Source organism: Mauremys mutica, chromosome 10, assembly GCF_020497125.1.
Source record: "Mauremys mutica isolate MM-2020 ecotype Southern chromosome 10, ASM2049712v1, whole genome shotgun sequence".
Lineage (NCBI taxonomy): Eukaryota > Metazoa > Chordata > Testudines > Geoemydidae > Mauremys > Mauremys mutica.
The window spans coordinates 54,683,253-54,706,485 of record NC_059081.1 but is presented as its reverse complement, the minus strand read 5'-3'; the positions used below and the strand labels follow the sequence as shown (position 1 = coordinate 54,706,485).

At 40.5% G+C, this 23,233-nt stretch overlaps 1 protein-coding gene across 5 annotated transcripts in view; it reads left to right on the top strand.

Moving 5' to 3' along the window:
- HECW2 (HECT, C2 and WW domain containing E3 ubiquitin protein ligase 2) overlaps nucleotides 1–23,233 on the top strand; it is a 268,755-nt gene that overhangs the window by 138,994 nt on the left and 106,528 nt on the right. For all 5 annotated transcript variants that reach the window (XM_045032746.1, XM_045032745.1, XM_045032748.1 and 2 more), the window contains exon 3: nucleotides 12,069–12,176. In XM_045032746.1, the coding sequence (XP_044888681.1) occupies nucleotides 12,069–12,176 (108 nt within the window). The remainder of the gene's footprint in view (nucleotides 1–12,068; nucleotides 12,177–23,233) is intronic.

Sequence of the window (23,233 nt, the reverse complement as noted above, 5' to 3'; positions counted from 1 at the left end):
GGACACTGGCCTGGTTGGACCAGTACTTTGAGGTAGCTCAGAAAATCCTCTTTCTTAGATGCCTGGGTGATGTTTTGCTAACATGCTCAGGGTGTAACTGATCAGGAGAAGGGAAGATCACAGAGAGGAAACAAGAATGGGTGTGGTGCAAGCGCCAACCCGCAGGTTTGGCACGGGTGGAACTGGGTCTGGGACACAGAGCACAAGCTGGGAAGGGGGGTGAGCTGGGGGTGTTGCAGTGGGCACGGGCTCCAACACCAGTTAAGCTGGATAAGGCAAAGATGCCACATTTATTGTAAATATAATAATAAAGCAAAAGATAAAATAAACAACGTTGTTTAACTACTTATTCCTATCACTACTTATTCCATATATATATATATATATATATATATATAGAATAAGTATATATATATGGAATATACACACACACACACGTGTGTGTGTATCTGTCTGTCTATCTATATCTCTATATATCTATCTATATATTCATTCACACAATCATTCATTCAGGTTCTGTATAGGTGTTATAGTTACCAGCCTAGAAGTTGCTCATGCCAAGTTACTGGCCAGGTATCTTGGTCGTGAGGATGGAGCTGAGTCTGTGTCAGATGCACCTGATGCTCCTGGAGGTTGGCAGCAGAACCAGAGACTTAAAGTCCTCAGTTTTTGGAGTTCATTCCTATAGGAATTAATTCCTATGTTAGTCTATGGGAGCTGTTTCACCCTGCTGTTGTTGACTCAATCAGTAGATGGCACATTACTGGTGGCTCCACACTGTTTAAAGTGGCACATTCCTTCCAGGTGTTTGGGGTGGATCCCAGTTTACCCTCTGGGGGTTGTCTGGTGGTCCACTTGACACATTCTTTGGCCGATGGATCCTTTCTAGGCTGGCACCTCCCTATTCCTGCACATCAAGCATTCATCAACATACATTCCATATCTTAACCATATTTTAATTTACTGTCTCCACCACTTTCGGGGTGTGTGTTAATTCCTATGAGACTCCCGGTCTGGTAAATCACAGAGGGTGGGGGTCTGTTTGTTTACATTGTATCAATTACAGCTTAAGGCTAGCATAGTGTTTACTTCAAGAACAAAGTCAATTAACTTGTTTGTAAGTTTTACATAGAAATAGAGTATCTTTCACAGGACAGATACAATCAATGGTTTCTGCAGACATTAGCTTACAAGTTTTAACAGAAGAACTAAAAGATTTTTGTACTTGGTGAAACTGGGGGGTCACTGTCACTTGGGGGAATCACTGTTAGTACCTTCTTTAATATCTCTACATCCTTAGGATCAGGAAGGTACTTTGGTTTTGTTGTTTTTGTTTGTTTGCCTTCATCTGCAAAGCATGGATCACCTGCTGGGATTATCTGGGCATATTCCACCTAATCAGTTCCCTGCCATTGTCAGAGCTATGGGCATTGGTGGTACCTCTATCTGTCCTGTTCTCTGCCTTGGGCACACAACAGTTTATGCTCCTGAGGACTAAAATACTTTAGTTCAACTAAAGTAATTGGGCTCAATATAGGGGTCTCTGGATGATATTTAATGGCCAGTGATATACATGAGGTTAGGCTATGCGATTGAATGGTTTCTTCTGGCCTTAGAGTCTATGAATTGGAGAAGTATGCAGTTCATTCCTGAACATCCTGTGGATCGAAAGAGTAGGCTAAAAAGTGCTAATCCTCCTTCCTAATATGTAAACAAACACAGTATAATAAGCACAAATAACTTTGGCTGTCATTTAAATGGTGTTGTCCTCTAGTATGTTCCCTGTGGAGAACATTGGTCAGAGATGACCTCAGTTTGGCTTCCTGTATAAGTGGAATCCTTTTCTTTTTTCCTTTTTTTTTTTTTTTTTTTGCCATGGAAAAGGCTGTAAATATATTTTCCTTTGCAATTAAGCAGAAAAACACATTGCCAGCATATGAAAGCTAGAGTTTTAGAAGCAAATACACACTCCGCAAGGCTGAAAGAGATGGATGGCAACATTAAATCTCTGATTGTGGGTGTATAAATCTGAGCATACTCATTACTTGTGTTTCCTTGTAGAGGGACTGCATTACTATTTTGCAGAAGGCCGATATGTTAGAGTCCAGAACTTTGACCTATAGCCTCATGGCAGGCTGTTAAATGCTTTCCTCCTCATCACGTGGTGACGCACAACTGCACCACATCCCTCTGTGTATCACATATTGTCAAAGTGTCTTATGGGGCAGGAACCAGGATGGCTACTTCTCTCCCCTGTAAAGTAGTAAGATTTTAAGTGAGTCTATTATCTGTTATATTTGTCTCTTTCTGCACACCACCTGTAGACTTAACTGCTGTGTCTTTATTAATCAAAATTTTAGAATCCCCAGTAGCATAAGGAAATTTGCAAGGCAGTCTTTTTAAATAGATCAAGAATCTGGCTCTTCTTAAAACATTGATGGGGCTTGATTTGAAAATAATTAAACCCTCATGCATGTGTATTTCTCACAACCTGTGAAAGCACCTGCTGTGTTTCTAGAGAGCACATGTGTGCTTTGAAGTTACAATATAGTTTTCTCTGTTTCCAGGATAGGTAAATTAATTGTAGCTATTATCTTGACTATTTCAGTTTAAAGTCAGTCTTCCAGTAAGTGCCTGGGACTGATCCTGAAAATCTAGCTGAGTCACTGTGGAACTGCTCACACCAGGCTGAACTGTTTACACAGATAAGAGTTGCACTGTTCATCCCTTAAGGCCTGATGTTGACCATAGAATTCAGTGTGGGATTTGCCATTGACTTCAGTGGGAGCAGCATCTGGCCCCTCAGTCTTCTGCTATACTGTATTTTAAATCTCCCTTCTCATATCTTTCTCAGGTTTTTCCTATCACTGTTCTTTGAGGCAGGGATTGCATCTCTGATTGTTCGTAAAAAGTCACGTGCACTGATGGCACTATGGAAATAATACAGAAGTTACCAAGTCTGTTTGCAGCAAATTCATCTCACCTGATTGATTGGAAGTGCTTTACTGAAAGTTCTCTCGAGTATGAACAAACACTTCTGTGGGCAGTTGTGGGGTTTTGGGTCCAGTTTTGGTCAATATTAATTACCTAATTATTATCAAAAATAACAAAAAAATTTTAGCACTATAAACCTATGCAATGCTTTACAAACATACGGTAAGACAGGGCTTGGTGAGGAACTTGTGGACCAGATCCTGAGCATGACTGAAGAACTCTGTGACATTTAGGAAGGGGAACATAGTGCAAAACTGGCCTTAAACCACCTTTTGTGCTCCCCTGATCCTGGGGCCATGCTGGCACAGATATGGTCCGTGGCATAAATTAGAGAAGCCTTATGCCAGTGGCCACAAGTAGGGATTCTAGCAGTCAGATCAGCTGGTATAAGGGACCCCTAACCATGCTGCCTTTCTCTGCCCCTGCCGCCTATGTTGCCTTCGAGGAAGGGGGTGGCCTAGTAGAAGCAGTTCTTGGCCACCCATTGATCCTTTTGTGCTGAGGACTCCTCCAGTGGCTGGCTACAACAGCTTTATGGCATCTTTGCACCAGCAGATTGACACAGAGCAACCTGAACTGCTTTAAAATAAATGGCTTTGCAGGGAAATCATACAGTGTGGTGAAATACTGGGAAAACAAACGCCAGCTTTCCCAGTGAGCTCCCCACTGTTCTTTGTTGTGACTGGTGTGCTGTCATTTCTGGGATTTTAAAGTCCTCCTGTTTATATCAGTCTGCTTAACTACATGTGGGATGTAACTCGCTCTTTGGAATTCTCCCATGGAAAACTAAAGGAAGGAAGCTGAGGGAGGATGGAGCTATTGCATCCTGTACCCTTTAGAGGGGAGTGGCCACAAATAGCTTAGTTTGAAGGACGTAATACTTTATATATTTTGACTTAGGATGTTTGAACCTAGATAAGCCCTTGATTAAAGGAGGACAGTCAATTGTGTGTAACTGGTGGAAACTCCTTAGGAGTTTGAGAACATCCTTCTTAAATCCCTTCCTTATAATGACAGAAGGAAGAGAGAAAATGCAGAAGCACCTTTTTGAAGTGATGATTACACAATGCTGATAGTATAGTGTTAGTTCTTCAACACTGAGCTGCACTGTCTGGTTCCAGAAGGCAACTTCTGTAAAACTTATTGCATATCATTGGAAAACAGAACTGACGCATGAATAAGATGAATCATGCAGATTACCTCCTATTGAATGTCTGTCTCATTTTCTGATTCTCCAGTTCATTAATTGGGCCTGATATGAAGGAATGCAGTTTAGGATCAGCAGAGATCCTTTGCAGTAGTGAGGTAAGGCTAGAACGTGCAGTGAAGTGTGGATCCTTTACAGGCAACTTTAGGATTGTATTAAATCCGTGTTCTGTGTTAAAATTGTTTCCCTCCGGAAAGCCTGTGAAACATGCACAGTCAGCTTATACTCTGACTTTTATCAGAGTATAAATCACACTTAGTCATTAACATTTGGAAGTAGGGGAAGGTTGAAAAAGGCTCTGAACTGCATTTAGTGCATTTTAAGTGAATTGCTTTAATACAATTTATCTAGAGACTTGCTTTTCGGGGATGCTTTATTTCACAAGATTTTAATTTGCTTGCCAAACTTTAAGAAGAGGAGTGAGGCCTCGGGATTAAATTTGCCTTCTCCCCTTAATGTGTGTTGATACCACTTTTGATTGTTTTTAAGCATTTTTTTTTGCTGATGTAGAAGAGAAGTGAGGTTGTTTCACTGCTTAAAGTACACACACAAGATTCTCCAGTGAATTATGTGATGCTTCTTTTATTGGTGCCCACAGAACTCTTTAATATTGCAAAACCATGCATCTTTTTACAGTGTATCAAAATGAAAACTGTCAGCGTGAGAAGGTAGGGACAGAAATGTGTGCCTTGTCAACCATTTAAGAGAACACCTGACAGAAATAATAACTTGTCTTAGAAGGAAGCTTTGAAACCTTCCCCAGCCTGAGATCCACTTTAATAGCTTCTGTAATACATCAGAGCATAAAGCCACCCCTTACCACTCTCTCGATAAATAGATGTGGAATGAATGTAGCCTTCAATGCACAATAATTTATTGAAATTCATCTAAAATGCTGAATGGCCTAAAGTTTTGAAAAATGTAATTGTTAAGATTAAATGTAGGATGTAAGAATTAGATGCAAGATTAAATTAAGTCTAAAGAACATGAACAGTTATTTAAAAAAATAAAGCTACAAAACAAGCCATAACAAATCAGAAAGCGTCACATAAAGTAAAACAAATTCCAGAAAAAGAGATTGAGGTAAATTCCAAAGGAAGGTAATAGATTAAAGCATGGACAATGTTGCTAGCACCATGATCGATCTTTTCCAGGCTGTGCTGCATGAATGTTATTGAAGAGCTTTAGATTGCAAGACCATTCTAAAGTAATGAATGATAATAAAGATAAATTTTTTTCGCAAATAAAGCCATTCAGCGACTGAATGTATTTCAGATCACTTTTTCTCTACGCTGTATATCACAAACTCTTTTTAAACCTACTAAAGTAAAGGAATTGATTTATACTAACTTTTTAAGTAGTTAAACAGCTATGGGCAGCATATTTTTCTTTTTCACAATGTGAATAGTCCTCCATGAACGTTCAGTGCTGGAGTTTGATTTTTAGAATTTATTTTTTTTCAAAGGGACAAAATATTTCTCTAAATTTGCGCTCAGTTTAGCTGATGCATGTTATAAGCCTGTAATTGTCTTGTCTCTGTGCTTCATTATCTGCAAGTTTAGGCACTGGGAGCCAGAGCCATCTTTATAAATAATGTTTCAGCAGCAATGCATTTGTTAATTATGTGAATTCAGAGATAACAGAGTGCAACCTTGATTATTCATTCCACACTAATCCAGACTTTCCTATTATCCAAACAGAATCATGGGTTCCCTGACTTAAGGTGAGAATGTGTGACCCCGTTTCAGATAACAGTTGGTTCCATTTAAGTGTTGCTCTGATCAGGGGCGGCTCCAGGCAGGGGCAGCTCTAGGCATTTTGCTGCCCCAAGCACAGCAGGCAGGCTGCCTTCAGCGGCTTGCCTGCGGAGGGTCCGCTGGTTCCGTGGCTTCAGCGGACCTCCCGCAGGTGTGCCGCTGAATCTGTGGGACTGGGGACCACCCGCAGGCAAGCCGCCGAAGGCAGCCTGCCTGCCGTGCTTGGGGCAGCAAAATACCTAGAGCCACCCCTGGTTCTGATAATCAAGGAGGGGCTGCCTCCATGGCTATTGTATGAGGTGTTCCTGCTGTTCTTCATTGGTGGTGTTTAAGAAAAGAACTGTAAGACTAAGCACCACAACATCTCACAGAGTGCACACTTCAAAGCCTGATGACTGGCTTCCATGTTTATTAACTAAAGATTCTGGGCATTCTCAAACTAGGTGAGTTAGAAGAACCTCATAGGAAGGACCTTCACTTTAGAACCTTCTTAAAAAAACACATTTGCATTATGAGTTTTGTGAAACACTATGAAGGATCCATTCTGATTGATCAAGTAATCACAATTATCATAATGTAACGCTATCAGAGAGACCTAGTAACATAGGCACTAACTTTCTGGCCAAGGAGGACTCAACAAGACGACTCCTGAGCCTGTTGATGTGGCTTCTTACTTGGCCAGGGAAGTTGCTCTTGAGTGATGGAAAGCCTTTCCCCATTCATACTTTTCAACAGTTTGGATGCTGCAGGCCAGAGAAACTGAGGCCAGAAAATGAGCATGTATCTGCACATGGCCATTCACAGTACTGTTACTATCAGGCTAGCCTCAGACTTGGTAAATCTGTAATGTCTTTAGAAGATTCAGTTTTTAACTCTTATCATTTGTTGGTATTTTATACAAGTTGCTTCTGAGGAGGTATATTTTAGGGAGTTTATCCTTTTCCTGGGGCAGAGTAGCAAAAAAGATGACACACAGAGTTTAATAAATCTCTTTTCCTCGTTAGATGCTATAGGATTTCTAATGTCAGATACTCCCCCTTCAGCGGCAGTGCAGATCCTGTGTTGAGATACTAATAAATGGCAATACATTTGAGGAGGTCTGCCAGCATGTGGTGGGTGTGACTGAGAAGCAATAACACTGCTTACTAAACTATCAGCCTTTGAGAATATTTGACCCTTTAAGTGCTTGGATTCATATTTTGCTGAAACACTTCATTTTCAAATCCCAGTTTACAATTTCAGCTGATTAGAAGAAAGAGGAGAAAACAAGACCAGTTGAAGCTTGCATTCTTTGATGAGGTAGCAGTAATATGTACATGAAAAGACTCTATGCCAGTGATTCTCAAACTTTTCTTTTTTTTGCAGACCACTTGAAAATTGCTGGAAGTCTCAGCGGACCACTTAATAATCTTTCCAAATGTTGTTTTTACCGTTGGCTAACTATTGTAAAGCACTTTGGATAAAAGCGCTATATATATATATATATATATATATATAACCTTAATAATAATAAACAATTTTTTGTTCTACAAATACAAATTTTGTTCTCTAATTAGTGGAGCCACACCTGCATGGCTTCACTAATTAGGTGGGTGGCCCTTCATTCTCTTGTGTGCAACCACCCACCTTAAAGGGAACTGTCCGCGGACCATCTGAATGGAGCTCGCGGACCACAGTTTGAAAACCTCTGCTCTATGCTTTAAGTCTTCATGCCTGGGATTATTGTAAGTATAGGAGAAACCTAACCCCTACTGATAATTTCACAGCTGAATGTAAAACTACTGCAGTGTACCCTATTCTATCATTCCTAGGCAATCAATATATTTTCAACAAAGCAAGAATTATCAAGTAAGGGAGAGCCTTCTGTTTTGTAGTTATATGACAGCTATCATTTGTCGTCTCTTTCTCAATTTGAGACATGAAGCCATGGATCTCTCTTGAGATATTTAGTCATGGATTTAACAAATATAGAAAATCTTTGATTGCCAGCCAATCAAAAAAGGTCCTTTTTTCAAGGTGGTTATTTTTTTAGAAGATTATATTTCATGCATTGGATAATGTAGCTGTTATTATGACTTTGTAAATGTGGGAAAATCCCAGATGATATTTTTATAGCTCTTTAGTATTTTGCATATTAAAATGATATTGAATAAAGTCAAATATGTTTTGACTGGATGTCTGTCATAATCTTTGCATAGAAAAATGAGCTGCTCCATAATGGTATCTTGAAATCAAATTGTAAGTTTAACAAAAATCATAGGTGTTTTCTAATCAATTAAATTTAAAAAACACAAACTTTGTTAAAAATTATTTTTCAAACGTTTTCCTCTTACAATTTGAAATTGTGTACAGGCAAGTCTTATCTTAGGCGGGGGTTCCGTTCAGCGGTTATCGCGTAAAGCGAAAACCGCATATCATTGAAATTATATCCCCAAGCCCTTTAAACCCTGCCCGCAGCTCCGGCGGCCGGGCCGGGGGGCATTTAAAGGGCTCCACCGGCCGCCGGAGCTGCGGGCGGGATTTAAAGGGCTTCCCGCTGTAGTGGGGAGCCCCGGAGGAGCCCTTTAAATCCCTCCTGCAGCTTTGGCAGCCGGGCTGGGGCTGGCATTTAAAGGGCCCGGAGCTCCACGGTGGCTGGAGCCTCGGGCCCTTTAGTTAGCCACAGGGGCTACCAGCCACCTCTGCAGCTGGGAGCCCCCTGGGTGATTTAAAGGCCCTGGGACTCCCAGCCACAGCTGGTGCTCCAGGACCTTTAATCTTGAGGCCACGCCCCCCCGCTTGAGGCCACGCCCACCACTCCAGCGGTACGCGTATAGTTGAAATCGCGCATGTTAAATGCGTGTAAGTTGCGAGAGACCTGTATGTCAAATCTTATCTGGTCCCCAGGATACATAGTTGTAGGGATTTCTGACCATGGGCTTGATTCATCAAACAAAAGGGTGTTTAATTTTTCATCATAACTGTGTGCTTGGAAGCAGCTCTAGCAGCAAGGTCTTTCAGCTTGGATGGGGATGCAAGCAGGATGGCTGCTCTCTGCCATAGGAGAGCAGGTTTAAACTCTGTCTGGGGCACCATAGAAATGCTACCAGTGCAGACTGAGGGCCATGGGTAGAATCAGGTGGTCTCTGGAGACTTTTCTCTGGAAGAAAGAAAAATTTCTGTTTCGTTTTTTCTCCATTCAAGCCCTGTAGGTTTCCCCCATTTCACCTTGATATAGATCTCCCCATCCAGATCTTTCATTGTGACCATCTAACGTCAGACCCATTCAAAGTACGCCAGTACTACTACTTAATTAGCCAGGAAGACCACACCAGAGTGATGCATTTCTTCTGACGGCTGAGGCCATTCTCTCTACAGAAATCCCAGTTTCTGTTGGCCCATTCAGCAAGACTGTGGCACCAAGGATTAAGGGTAATTCCAGGAATTCAGTCCAATAATGGCTTGTGTGTTCACTAGTGTTTGAATGCCTGGTGGCTAAACAGGGAATATATTTTCAGTGTTACTGTAAAAACTGTTTATCCAAGTGAACAAAGTAAAAAGACAGCAATTAAAAGCTGAGACAGCATGACGAAGCTAGCACTATAGTAGAAAATGGAATAAGAACTATAAGAATAGCGCAGAGTCTGAAAAGTGACTTTGTAAAAATGGCACCTTCTTACTCAACAAGGCTGTTCGCTATACATATCCCAGCTTATGTCTGTTGACAGCAATGACACAAATTTGTTTTTACTCTAGGTATCCCTGCAGAGTTAACAATGGAAAGGAAAAATGAGTTGGCTTCTGTTCCTTTTTGCGCATTGTCCACAGGATTGTTCACTAAAGTCTAGCCAGTTACGCCTATGCAAAACTGTGGGCAGTAGTAGTTTTGCACAGTTGTCGCAGAAGACACAATTTGAGGACATTGGGTTACACAGGTGGATATGGGAGCCTAATTTGTCTGAAGAACTTTTATTATTGATGATGAGGCAGGAGAAGAAAAAAATTCATCTTGAGTCTCAGATTCCAGATTTCGTTTACAGGGCTAGTAGTGGTGTTGTTTTTTTTGTTTTTTTTTGTTTTTGTTTTTTAATTTACTCATAAACTGAACAGTTTGATCTGGAAGTAATAGAGACGTGGTAAACATGGAACCACTTGATACTATTTGAACAAGTCATTTTTTTTGGAGTAGATCAGCACTTTAAAAGAATTTAGCTTAATCCCACATCCACCAAATGGTACTAATCATTATGTAGCAATTGTTAATTTCTAGAGCTTGTTGTATCTGATTGAACATTGTTAGGGTTTTTTTCCACCCAGGCAAAGAGATAGTAACCACAAACAGGAATTTGGGGATCTTGCATTGCTAGAGCAGAAATTTGATTTGGCAAATTACAGATGTACGAAGATTGTATTTTATTGCATGTTGTATGTTGTGGTTACTGATTTTAGACAAATTGTTTGGCACAGATTCCAACTCGGTCAGCCAGCTGAACAAATAGCAGTTGGATTAACTGCCAAAAAAGGGTCTACGATTGGTTAAAACTGAAGTTGCCCGTGGATGAATGCAGTAATCCTGGCCTGTGGCTTCTAGTCCTCTTCAGCATTTTTACTTCAGTTCAGCCGACCAAGGACCAAAGAACTAGTTTCTGAGACTTTAGTTCAGAGTTTTAATTCTGTGTGTTTGTGTGTGCGAGTGAGAGAGTCAGTCCATAGGTAGATTTTTTTTTTAATATATTTGTATATTAGTTTAGTTTTCATTTTTATTGGTGTGTAAGGAAAATATTTTTTTTGTTTAAATCCATGCACTGAAGTTTTAAATCATCTTCCTACTGATAATCATTCTTCCAGTTGAATGATATAACTCAAATAGGAAATAACCATATTAAAAAAAAATTGCCCCGCCCCCCAAACAAACAAACATTAATTATGTGGATTGAGCTGTCTCGCAAATCTGTAATTTTTATTAATTTTCCCCACCTCTCTGTTATAGCAGTTGAAGCACCAAGTCTGACTATACTTGATTTAGAAGCGTGGTTAGAGATGGCAGTGTTTTTGATGAAAGGGGAGAGAAACAGGATGCTAACTATGTGGGATATTGTTTTACATCCTGACTAAACAAATTGAAGTGTTAGGAAAATCTGGAACCTTCTCACTACTCAAGATTTCAGAGGCAGCTTGCACCTTGTGCAGTTTCTTCATTTAAGGCTTGATCCAAAGCCCATGGAAAGACTCCCAATGACTTTAGTGGATGACACAAAGGTCCCTTGGCAAAGGGTCCCCTCTTCTTTGCAAACAACTCTCATCTCAGATCTGACAAACTTGCGTCATCAAACACACTGCTTACAGGGTATTTGTCCATAAAGGGTAACGTGTAAGGTCTCTATTGAAAGCTTGTCACTTATTAATGTTCATAAACTATCCGTTATGTGTGTTCAGGTAATGTTTAAGGCAGGGTTTCTCAAACAGGGGTTGCCGCATGTGTAGGAAAAGCCTCTGGCGGGCCGGGCCGGTGTGATGAGGATGTACAATGTGGCACCTCTAAAATGAAAAACATAGTGGTGTTTTCAGTTTTAACATGCTGCTTGTTCCCATTAGCCTAGATATTGAAATTAACACCAAGTAAAGTCTTTGTAATTTAATACTTTGCCTTTGCAGGTTACCCTTAACAAGACGCCATACATTTATTATATTTATATATCTGTTTGTTCTCGTTGCATAAATGGATATAAAGAGCTGCAGTGAAGTGAAAGGCCATTTATCATTGACCGTTTAATCTGAGTTCTCAGAATTCCTATTTTAATCTCCATCAGTTAGGACAAGAAACCAGAAACAAGCATTCTCTTTTGTGCAAGATCCAAGATTAATGGTCTTTTGGTTTAATGGGATACTCCAACCCCCGCCCCCCAAACAAACAAACCTGCAGATTATAAAGAAAAGGGGTTATTTACTCAATGAACTGTAGATTATTAAATGTGAAATAATGTTAAGGCCTCTCTTTCTTGTTGCTAGTCATTCCCTGGCTACTATCACCTGACATATATCTGGGTTACATGCTGGGCAGAATCCACTGATGTTAGTGGCTAATATTAATTTCCATTTTACAGAAAAGGGTTTTCTTTTTGCTGTTCCAGATGAGAATTCTCCTGCCAATTTCTGGGATTCCAAGAACCGGGGAGTGACGGGCACGCAGAAAGGACAAATCGTATGGCGAATTGAACCTGGCCCCTATTTTATGGAACGTAAGTACCTATGTGTGTAATACAGGGTGGGCATGGACATGGAAACCAGCAGTCCCTAGGGGTTATTAGTTGCTTTGACTTTTTGTCGAAGTCGGCTAAACAAAGCAGGTTATGGTTAGTGATATTTCCATGTCTGACAGCATTTTGAAATCACCTCTGTTAGCTGTTTTTACACAGACCCGTGCACTGGAAGGGAAAACTGAACCGACCCTAGAGTTTCCCTGAGTGTGTTGAGTTATTGCCACAGGTGGGGCTGCTTTGTAGCGCCCCTGCAGCACCAGGCATGGCACTATAGGCATGCCCTGCCTTAGTCTAGAAGTTGTAGCCACTAGGGATGTAAAATATTAAACGGTTAACCAGTAAGCATTAGTCTTACCAGGTAACCGACCCTAACCATTAACCTTCATCCCTGGAGCCGGCCAGCCTTAGCAGCCCTGGGCCAGCTGGTCAGTCCCAGCCCCATTACGTTTAATTGGTTAACCGATTAAATGACATTTTAATCATTTAAATGGTTAACTTTTTAAATGGATATTTACATCCCTAGTGGCTGCTGGAGCAGGATAGTCCTTGCCATCAACTCGGTGTCAATATCTAAAAACAGTCAAATAGAATAAGTAATTCAGAGTTTGGTTGTCTGTGCTTTTAAAAAAACAAACCAACCTCAAAGGCAAGCACTTAGTCCTGGTCCTGGGACTCGGGGCTGCACTAGAAAGCTCCTCCCCTGTTCCAGTCTCACCCAGTTCTTCTTCTGAGACTGAGAAGAAGCAGTCAAGCCTCCTTAACTGACCTGCTGGCTCCTGATTAGTCACTGTTTCCTCCTGGCCCTGCTAGATATCTGAGATTAAGTCTTGTTGGTAGCCTGGCCTGAGCAGGGGTGTGTCATGGCAGCAACTCCTCCAGCCGGGGGCAGAGAAGAACTGCTGCTTCTCTTCACAGTTATGTATAGAGGAAGTAAGGGTACGTATCCTTTGGGTGCATTCTAAGACATGCAGCTGAAGAAGGATATGCAGTCTTACTCCAGGAATGTTCTTCCACTCTGAGATCTAGTTTATAGTAAGAAAAAAGATACTTCTCTATGTAGCACCATACATTTGCTTGGCCCTTTAGATAAAAGTTGTATGAAAATGGGGTCCCTGCCCCCCAGGTGTTAATAATCTGTCTGTCATCATTATTCTCTTTGCTGGTGTCCAACTAAGTAAATCAGCAAGAGTTCATGAGTGGAGCTAAAGGCCCATGGGTATGAAGAGAGGGTGTGGCTGGTAGGGTGTTTTGACCCCAGATCTTTAAAACTTTTTCCCTGTTCCCTCTCTATAATAGCTAGAGTATGATAGCCTGCTGCAAAACTCACCCTTTACACCTTCCTGTCGGGAAACGAGAGTTGGATAGGGCTGGGTAGTGGTTGCGTGGGGAGGATGATTGATTGTTGTATCTATATTATTGCTAGAGGATTTGATTTGATTGGATTGGACGTAATTGACAAATCTGGTTGTTAATGTGCTTTTAAACAATTTTCAAGGGTGTCCTGAGTAGTGGATGGTAGGGTGACCAGACAGCAAATGTGAAAAATCGGGACGGAGGTGGGGGGTAATAGGAGCCTATATAAGAAAAAGACCCCAAAATCAGGACTGTCCCTATAAAATCGGGACATCTCATCACCCTAGCGGATGGGGACTTTTATTGTAGAGTAGTAAAACTCCAAATGTGTAAATAATGAAATATATGCATGTTATGTTTGTAAATGCATATAAATACATATATTTATAGATATAATTTTGGAGATCTTTACAAAAAATTGACTGAAAAGTAAAAGGTTAGAGCTGCTTTAATATTTTCTGTTATTTTTTTTAAATGAAACTTTTTCTGGAAATTTTCTATTTCAGTCATTCATTTTCTGTTTTATTTTATTTTATTAAAAAACAATATTTGCGGGAGGAATTTTAGGGAGAAAAAGCAAAACTTTTTTCCACCATGACTAACCGCTGTACATATCCTTCAAGAAGTGTTATGTACCTTGGTGTGTGTGTGTGTGTGTGTGTGTGTGTGTATATATATACACTTTATTAAGTGTGTTAAAATACACTTTATTTTTAGAACACCCATCCATCCTGTCAAGGGTCTGTGCCTTTCATAACATAGTTCTGAAAGTACAATAGAACATTATAGAAACATAATACGTCCTAATAGAATAAAAATGAAATTAATTCAGTGAATCCATTAAAATAAAAGCAGTGTGTGGGGTGGAGGAGAAGTATAGGCTAGGAAGCTAATAAACACTGGGGGCAAGAGAAACATCAAATTGTTTCAGCAATATTTTAGATGTGGACAGATGTCTGGGGAACACGCTTAGGCCCATCACAGAAAATGTACAATTGCTGGCTGACCTGAGGTGCAATGTTTGGATCCGTAAATGGCTGGTTTTGTGCATATACAACATACTGTCAAGATCAGAGTCCAGGTGGATATTTCAAATATACTTGGGTTCCAGGGGTAGGGCTTTAAAAATCAGCAATGTTAGCTTAAAATCAGCCAGCCACTTCACAGGCAGCCAACATAAAGAATGCAAGCCAGGTGTAATGTGGTCACTGTTGATTTTGGCATTTAATAATTATGCCACTGTATTATGAACAAGGGAAAATCAGTCTAATATTGTGTTCGTGAGCACAGGTTATTCCTATTGCAATGTGTCCTGGGATGAATATGCCACTAGTAGTATGCATTTCCGTTGAGGGCATGACCACAAGTGACACCCAACTATTAACCTAACTTCCTACAATAGGGAGTCAGCATGAACGATATGTCATGTAGGTGACAGCTCTCCTTCTGCAAGACTTGTGTTCTTCCAGGGTTGAAGTTAAGGTGGTAGATGGATGCATTAGACCTAATATTTTCCAAACACTCCTCCAGAGCAGTGGCAATCAAGCTAAAGCTATATAGTTGTGTTTCATCTGTGTGCGAGTGATACTCTACCCTGTGTTTAGAAATGGACTCACCGGGAGACTCCATGTAACTGAAAATATGGGTCATAGTATAGATATTTGGGGTTTGCCATATTTAAATCTTAGTGATAACACATAATTTTCCATCAGCACCATATTACTGCTCTTTTCTTGGAATGACTGGAACAACTAAAAGACAGTTCCAGGTACTGCAGCAATGTTCTTTATTTGCTGAAACTACCATCCATAATCAGTGTGTCAAATGCTACTGAGGACCCAGCATGAACAAAATGACTAGTTGACCACAATCCAAAACCAGCACGAGACTTATTTGTGACCCTGACAAGGATAGCCTAAATGCCAAAGTCTGGTAATCAAATTGGAGGTATTAGTATTCCAGTGCACCTGAAGTTGAGTAGCTGCTACTTTCTCAGTTCTCTTTCTCAAATGGTGTAGGTATGAGACTTGGTGGTAAGTGACAAATACTCAAGTGTGAAGAGAAGGATTCTTGTCTAAAGATAGCCAGCATACTCATTAAGAGAGGTGTTCATAATACCTGTTAATAGTGGTAACACAGCCACACCATGTGTTAAATAATCAAAATGGTCTACAAGGAATCTGGAATGCCCAATTACATCACGTTAACTTTTATCAGTGGGAGTTGGGTGGATTGGGCCAAAGGCTTCTATCCCCAAAGCTTACATCCTCTTCAGAGAGGCATTTTACATTTTATGCCCTGATTCAGAAAGCTGCTTAACTTTAAGGTATGTGAGTAGTCCCAGTCAAGTCAATTGGATTGGTTATATGTTTAAAGTTAGGCACATGGTTAGTACCCATTAAGGCCCTGATTTATGGTATTTTCAGTCCCTTTAGTTTTGTTCCTCCACCCATTCAGTTCTTCCATCCTATAACCTCCCCTTACGGAACCATCTTCCATTCACCCCATTGCCAAACACGTAACAAACACAAAGGAAGAACTCTTCTTTTCCTTCCCTCAACTCAAACAAACCACAAAAAGCAGACACAAAAGGTGGCAGGGGAAATTGTCTTTGTTATGAAAATTTTGAGTTTCATTCACTCCCCCAAATACACTCCTCCCGCCCCCGAAGAATCAACGAAACAAAGATGATCAAGGAGAACTCACTATCCTGACACAAAAGTCAACAAAACAGCCTGAAAAGACTCCCTTCTAAATAAATGCTCTAACTAGTAATCAAAACAAAGACCAAAAATAATAATTGTGCACACACCAACATGCTCCAAAAATATCCACAACCAGTATGGATGGGAGTGAGCAGGGGATGAAAAGAAAGGGTGAAATGAAGCACCTGCCGAGTACAATGTCCTGCTCACCTCACAAATAGCTGGTGCCCTTAGGCTGTCCCCTCCAGATAAAGAGGCTGAGTTTATGCTGCAGCGCCAGCCATAACAGAGGCAGGTGTTCCTTTCTTCCGGTCCCTAGGCAAAGGGCAAAAGTGTGATGTGAGCATGAAATGTAACACTCTGTAGCTGTAGAAATTCAACAAAGCAAAACTGAGCTGTGAGATCACTGAGATAGCAGCCTAAAAACAGAAATATTTCATTACTCATGTCATTTAATACAAGTTAATGGGAGCTGCCTCTTTTGGGGGGAGGGAGGTACGGTGTGGGGCTAAAAGCTATGATTCACTAGTCATCTCAGTTAAGCTGCTGTATGCATTCAGGAAGGATTGTTTAAACGACATAAGATCCATGAAGGGATTATCTCTCTGCTCTCCGGGAAATAAAAAGACCAGTTCAGTGAGTGCTCCTCTGAGTTGGTGGCAATACTGGGCAGGTACAGTACAGTGTAATGTATTCAGACCATTCTGAGATGCTTTGGAATGTTACTGAAGGTTCTGAGTGTCCATTCTGGGGATCATGCCATTAGGTTGTTCTGGGTTCTGCTCAAACCAGGTCCTTCAGTCCCCAGCCCAGCAGAGGCTGGCATTGTTGCAGATGTGACAGAACTTGGCCAAGGGCTTCTGCTCCTGCACCATAGGGCTGATTTATAATGGCAGTCTGCTCTGCATCAATGATGTGACTCAGGAAAAGCAGTGATCTTGTGACCAGTGTGAAATGGGCCTGATGATGCCCTACTGGAGAGCAGGAATGTTCAGTGGAAGAGATATAGAGGGAAATAGCATAAAAAAATGCACCCCTAACCTCCCTTTGTGAAGGCATGGGATTAGAGACCCCGTTCCTACATTGCTGCAGTTCCTAAATGGTGTTTCATTCCCACAGAAGGATAGGGTTATTTCATGGAGTAACGGGGCAGGAAGTTGGAAGTTCAGGGAGACCAACCCGGACGAGATGGTAGCTACCATCTTGTTTATGGTTTTCTTTACTGCTGAACAGATTTGCAAGCATGAATGAACAGTGAGGTATATCTTTCAGCTGCCATGGAGTGTCTTGAAACCTAGAATCAATGAAACCTAGAATCATTTTCAGGGATGCCAAAAATGTCTGTTGTCAAAACCTTGAGTGTTCAGTCCTGAAGCAGCTTTTCAGCGTCAGATACTAGGGAAATAAAGTCTCCAGGCAGGTTGAGAACTGGATATACTGTGAAAGTATTACAGGGCCTGATCTTTACCATCTGCTGCACTATCCATTGAAATGGAAAGCAGCAGGGAGGTAGTCAGTCTCATCTGTTGTTTTTTCTTATTTTTATTTTTTAAACCTGTCCACTTTGTACACTGGGGAACAGCCAGAATGTCTCCATCCCTTATCTTTGTCATTCTAGGGATCCTAAATATTCCTGAAATATACTATCAAATACACAAGTGACATTCCATGTTCACATAAAGTGAATAGAATAGAACAATATCCCAGAAGAAGACATTAGGAGACCCAGTTTGCTGCAAAAGTTGCTGCTGTTCCGATTTTTCTTTGTTTATAATGCTGTTCTACCATTACGCCCGATTATCTCACAATTTTTCCTCATAACATCCCTGTAGGATATGGTTCTGCTATTATTCCCATTTTACAGATGGGGAACTGAGGCACATAGAGATTAAGTGACTTGCCCAGGGTCACACAAGAAGTCTGTGTCAGAGCAAGGAACTGACCCATGTGTCCCAGGCTACTGCCCAAACTGCTGGACCAGCCTTCCTTTCTATGTCCATAAAGTTGTTCTGAAGACTCTCCATATGACTTTTGTGACAAAATTAATTTGTGCACCTATAATGTAGAATTGAATGGAGTGTCTACAAATGTCATCAAAACCACCTGATGATTTATTAACAATTCTCTCTGAATATGAAATTATTGTAGCAAGAGTGTAAGAAAGATGATTAGAAATGTCTTTCTGTCAGAGAGAGAGAGAGAGAGATTGAGATTTACTTTTACCTCCCAGGAAAGAGCAGAAAAAGCAAGGTCAGTCTTGGGGTTCATAGACAAGTGGGCTAATAGACAGACATCTGCACTAATAGTGTTTGCATCTCACTTCTCCATCATTTTGTATGAAAGAGGCTACAAAATAAAAGCCCAGTCCTGTGAACGCACTTGCCACTGGGCATACTACTTACTCCATTGTCTTCAGCTTTATACAACAGACAAAGGCTATTGAAGTCAATGGGATTACTCTCAGAAGTAAACACTTGGTGGATTGGGGCTCTAAAGTCATAATGTACTATACTGTCCATAATCTCATTCTGGTGACTGTCAACTTCAAAATTTCTCTCCAAGAAAAATCCTACATAAAGTAGGACTTTAGCTTTAATGTCCTATTTTTTCAAATATATATATTCTGTACTATGTTTATTTCTATAAATATTATAGAAATATATTGATTTGCATATATTTGTTGTGCTGATACTACAGGTTTAAATCTTGAACAGTAACACATGGTAGCTGCTGTTGGGATTTTTTCTGATACTCCAAGTCTTGTCACATCAATCACCTCTGAATCACCTCTGGGATATTTATGGGTAAATTACTACTGTCACTGCAGTACAACATTCTAGCTCACCATCTGTGCATATTATAGACCATTTGTATTTTGTACCGATAGAAATCTCAGTTTGGGGCCTGAATGGAATGTGAGATAGATAATTACATTCATTGAACCTAGATAGATAGATATATGGTACATTTGTATACTGTCTGCATCATGCTGGTGTACTGATGTTACAGTCAGAGTTGATATATAACGTGTCTATATGCAAGCTCTATTTTCAACTAATTATAACTTTGGCAAAAATAGTTCTTTGAGATTGAAACTTGCTGTACTTGATTGGAAAATGAGCTTTACTGACCCCATCTCCCTTTGAGTTTGATTTTAAAACATTTTTTGGCTTATTTTCACTTAGTGAGTGGTAGAATTTGAAATTTTTGTGTGTGACCATTTTTTTTGGTGTCCTTCCACTCAGATAATTTTTTTTTAAATATTTGTTTTAAAAGCTGAACTCAGCATACCATAAATCCTTGAGGATTAATGCTATGGCAAGTTGGCAGGGATGGGGGAAAAGCATTGTTAAGAGATATAAGAACGCAAAGTTCAGTGTTTTCACAAAGTTACATCAATGAGAAGTTGTTTTGACCAAGAATATTTATTGCAAGTTGACTATCAAATATTCATCGCTTGTATCCATTTTAATGTTAATATTCCTAATTTTTTTGCTCGTTTAACCCCCTAAATTCTCAGGGCCTGACTCTTGTTTGCATACCTTACTTTGCAAGAAATTAATGGGAGAGGGACTATTCGTGGAGTAAGGTACAACTCAACATGAGTAAGGGTGGCAGAATTAAGACCAGAGGAAATACAAGATAAATATTTTAATATTTCTTAATTCCATCAGGGTCACCTCAGAATTAGGAAGTTTAGAGCATATTGTAAATAATTAAGCAGCAGAATTCTGAATTAGCTTTGATTAATGAAGAGAATGACATGGCACCTCCAGAGTCCTGGAATGCTGTTCTGCTATTATGTAATCCATGTCCTTTAATTGTTCCATCTGGGGACTGTTTATCTCATTTCTGCATGATTGTTGTCCCCAAACTATTTATAAACTGTTTCTAACAGCATTCCGTATTCTGAAGATGGTGTGGGATTCCTTAGAAATTTTCTTGTTACGTTTTGTTTTTAAATCTGTTCCCTTTAACCACTATTTTTGAAAGTGTCAGAATCAACCTAAACTTTTAGAACCTTTTGTCTCATTTTCACAACATATGGCAAATCTCCATAATCTCACTAAGACAAAACAGACAATAGGACTACTTGTGCTGAAAATCAATCATGTACAGAAGTGCTTTGCTGAACTGGAGCTTAATATGCAGTGTAGATGATTGTGTATAATAATATTTTGCACTTAGAGTCTATCCAAGGATCTCAACACTTTACAAGTCCCATTTTATGTATACGATAAAGGAGGCACAGATCCATGGATGTAAGCTCCCTGGGTAAATATACTTCGCCTTCACTCAGAACAGTAACATGAACCCTTGTAAACCATGAATGGGCATTCAGTAAGGATTGTGGAATAATCAAGTGATTTGCATGTGAAATCTATTGTGATAGCTGTTTAAAGCCAATAACATAATGGTGTAGGGGCCAGAGAGAAAGAAATGGTAGGAGAAGACAGTAGAGGGAAACAGATGAGAGAACTATAGGGGAAGAGGGTGGAGGAGAAAACAAGGAGCATCAAAAATGTCTTTGTTCTTGACAGCATGAGATCTAAGGCTGGCCCCATCAATTAGAAACTTTTCTTTCTCTGATCAGTTTAATTTCAACATGAGTTCTCTCAACTTTTCAGCTGGTGATATCTATCTTATAGTAAGTGCTGTGCATTTATGTTTGGGGACACATTGACCAGTGTTCTCTTCCTAAGGAATGACGTTGAATCTCCAGGACCCACTGAAAGTGGTTGAGACACATTTGATATTGTCTCTCAGGATCTCAGGACCCAACTACTTGATGAGAGGCCAGGAGGAATGGCATAGTAGTGTGAAGCCATAGCTGACTGGTCTGTCATGGCTGCCATAGCTTTGGAGAGTTAGGACCACAGACTGGACCTTATTTAGTTAAATCCTGATGGCATCAAACTAGTGATTTGAGCCTTGTGTTCTAAAAGGAAGTATTTCCATGATGAGTTTATATTTTTGGTGCTTGGGCCTGAATGGGAGAAAATTTCACTTGAAGACATTGTGAATACCTGGGATATCAAAGCTCAAACTCTTGGAAATATGTGTAGTAATACGTCTTATGATTAAAGTACAAACATTTATTTTATAAATGTTTTTTAAATGGTTAAGTTGTGGACTTCTGTTTAGAACGATCTCATCTGTTGCAAAGGGACAAGTAAAATAAATTTCCAGCATTCTATGGAAGTAATCTTTTATGTGTTTTCATTCCTGTTTTTCGAATTTGGGAAAAATCAATAGAGATTATGGAAACCCTTATGTATTGCTGAAAATGTATATGCAGAACTCTGGACTGCATCCGACAGTTAAGAGATTTGTCAGTAAAGAGTGCTGTGAAAGAGTTTCTCCCCCCTCCACCAATTCATAAGAGGATCTGTACGTACAGTGCTGAAGGGCCTCCACACTGTTATAGCTGAAGTACAATACGTCTTTAGCGTTTTCAAAAAAAATTGGTGACTTGATTATGGTGTACAAATACTTTCATGGGGAGAAAATAACAAGTACTAAATGGGCACTTTAATCGAGCTGAGAAGTGCATAATAAGAGCCAGTGGCTGGAAGCTGAGACCAGGCAAATTTGAATTGGAAATCAGGCATACATTTTTAACAGTGAGGCTGATTAATCCCTGGAGCAAACTACCAAGGGAAGTGGTGGATTCTCAATCTCTTGGTGTCTTCAAATCAAGACGGGATTCCTTTCTGGAAGAGAGTTGCTTTCGTCCAGGGGTGGCCAACCTGTGGCTCCGGAGCCGCATGCGGCACTTCATAGGTTAATAGGTGGCTCCTTCTATAGGCACTGACTCCAGGGCTGGAGCTATAGATGGCAACTTTCCAATGTGCCAGGGACTGCTCAGTGCTCAACCTCTGGCTCTGCCCCAGGCTCTGCGCCCACTTCACCCCTTCCCCCGAGCCTGCCATGCCCTCGCTCTCCACCCTCCCCACCAGAGCCTCCTGCACACTGCGTAACAGCTGATTGTGGCAGGCGGAAGGCATGGGGAGGGAGTGGGAGGCACTGATTGGTGGGGCTGCCGGCAGGCAGGAGGCACTGCAGGTTGGAGTGGGGGGAGCTGATGGGGGGGCTGCTGACATATTAGTGTGACTCTTTGGCAATGTACATTGGTAAATTCTGGCTCCTCAGGTAGGCCACCCCGCTTTAGTCAATTACAACTTGTGATTGAATAGTGCCTAACTTATTGGGCTCAATACAGGGATAAATAGGTGAAATTCAATGACGTGTAATATACAAGAGGTCAGACTAGGTAACTTCTGACCTTAAACTCTATGTACCTTTACCTGAAGAAAGAACAGTTACTTACCCTACAGTAACTGTGGTTTTACAAGATGTTGTAGACCGTGTGGATTCCACATCCTATCCTCCATCCCCACGTTTCAGAGTCCTCAGCAACCTTGGGCTAAGAATTCCAAGGGAACTGAAGGAGGCCTGTGGCTGCCCTAACCTTTCTGTCCTCATACAAGAGCACGAGGAGGCCCAGGGAACATGCGTGGCCATAGCATGCACTGCTATTCAGAATTCTTCACTCTGGGTGTGCATGAGGCGGATGCATACCTACAGTGGGATCCACACTGACATCTTGGATAACCACAGTTATTGTAGAATTAATACCCATTCTGTATTCCAGAACAGTATCCACATTTAAAAAGAAGTTTGCATATGCAGTTTAGACAGAGCCTCAGCTTTTACCTCTTGGTTAAATTTTCATCTCAGTATAATGCATGCTGGTGCTTTTTACTGTGATTAATGTATTAATCTTAGCATATTTGTATCATATTTTCCCCTTGAGACGCCAAATAGTCAGTTCCTTAATTATTGCATAAAATATCAAGATATAAAATATCTTCAACTAAACTGACCAAGTGTTGAAAAGTAGCTATATCTAGGGCTATATCATTTCCAGGGTTTAATAGTTATATGACAAAATAGTTTAAGCATAAAACAGTTTGC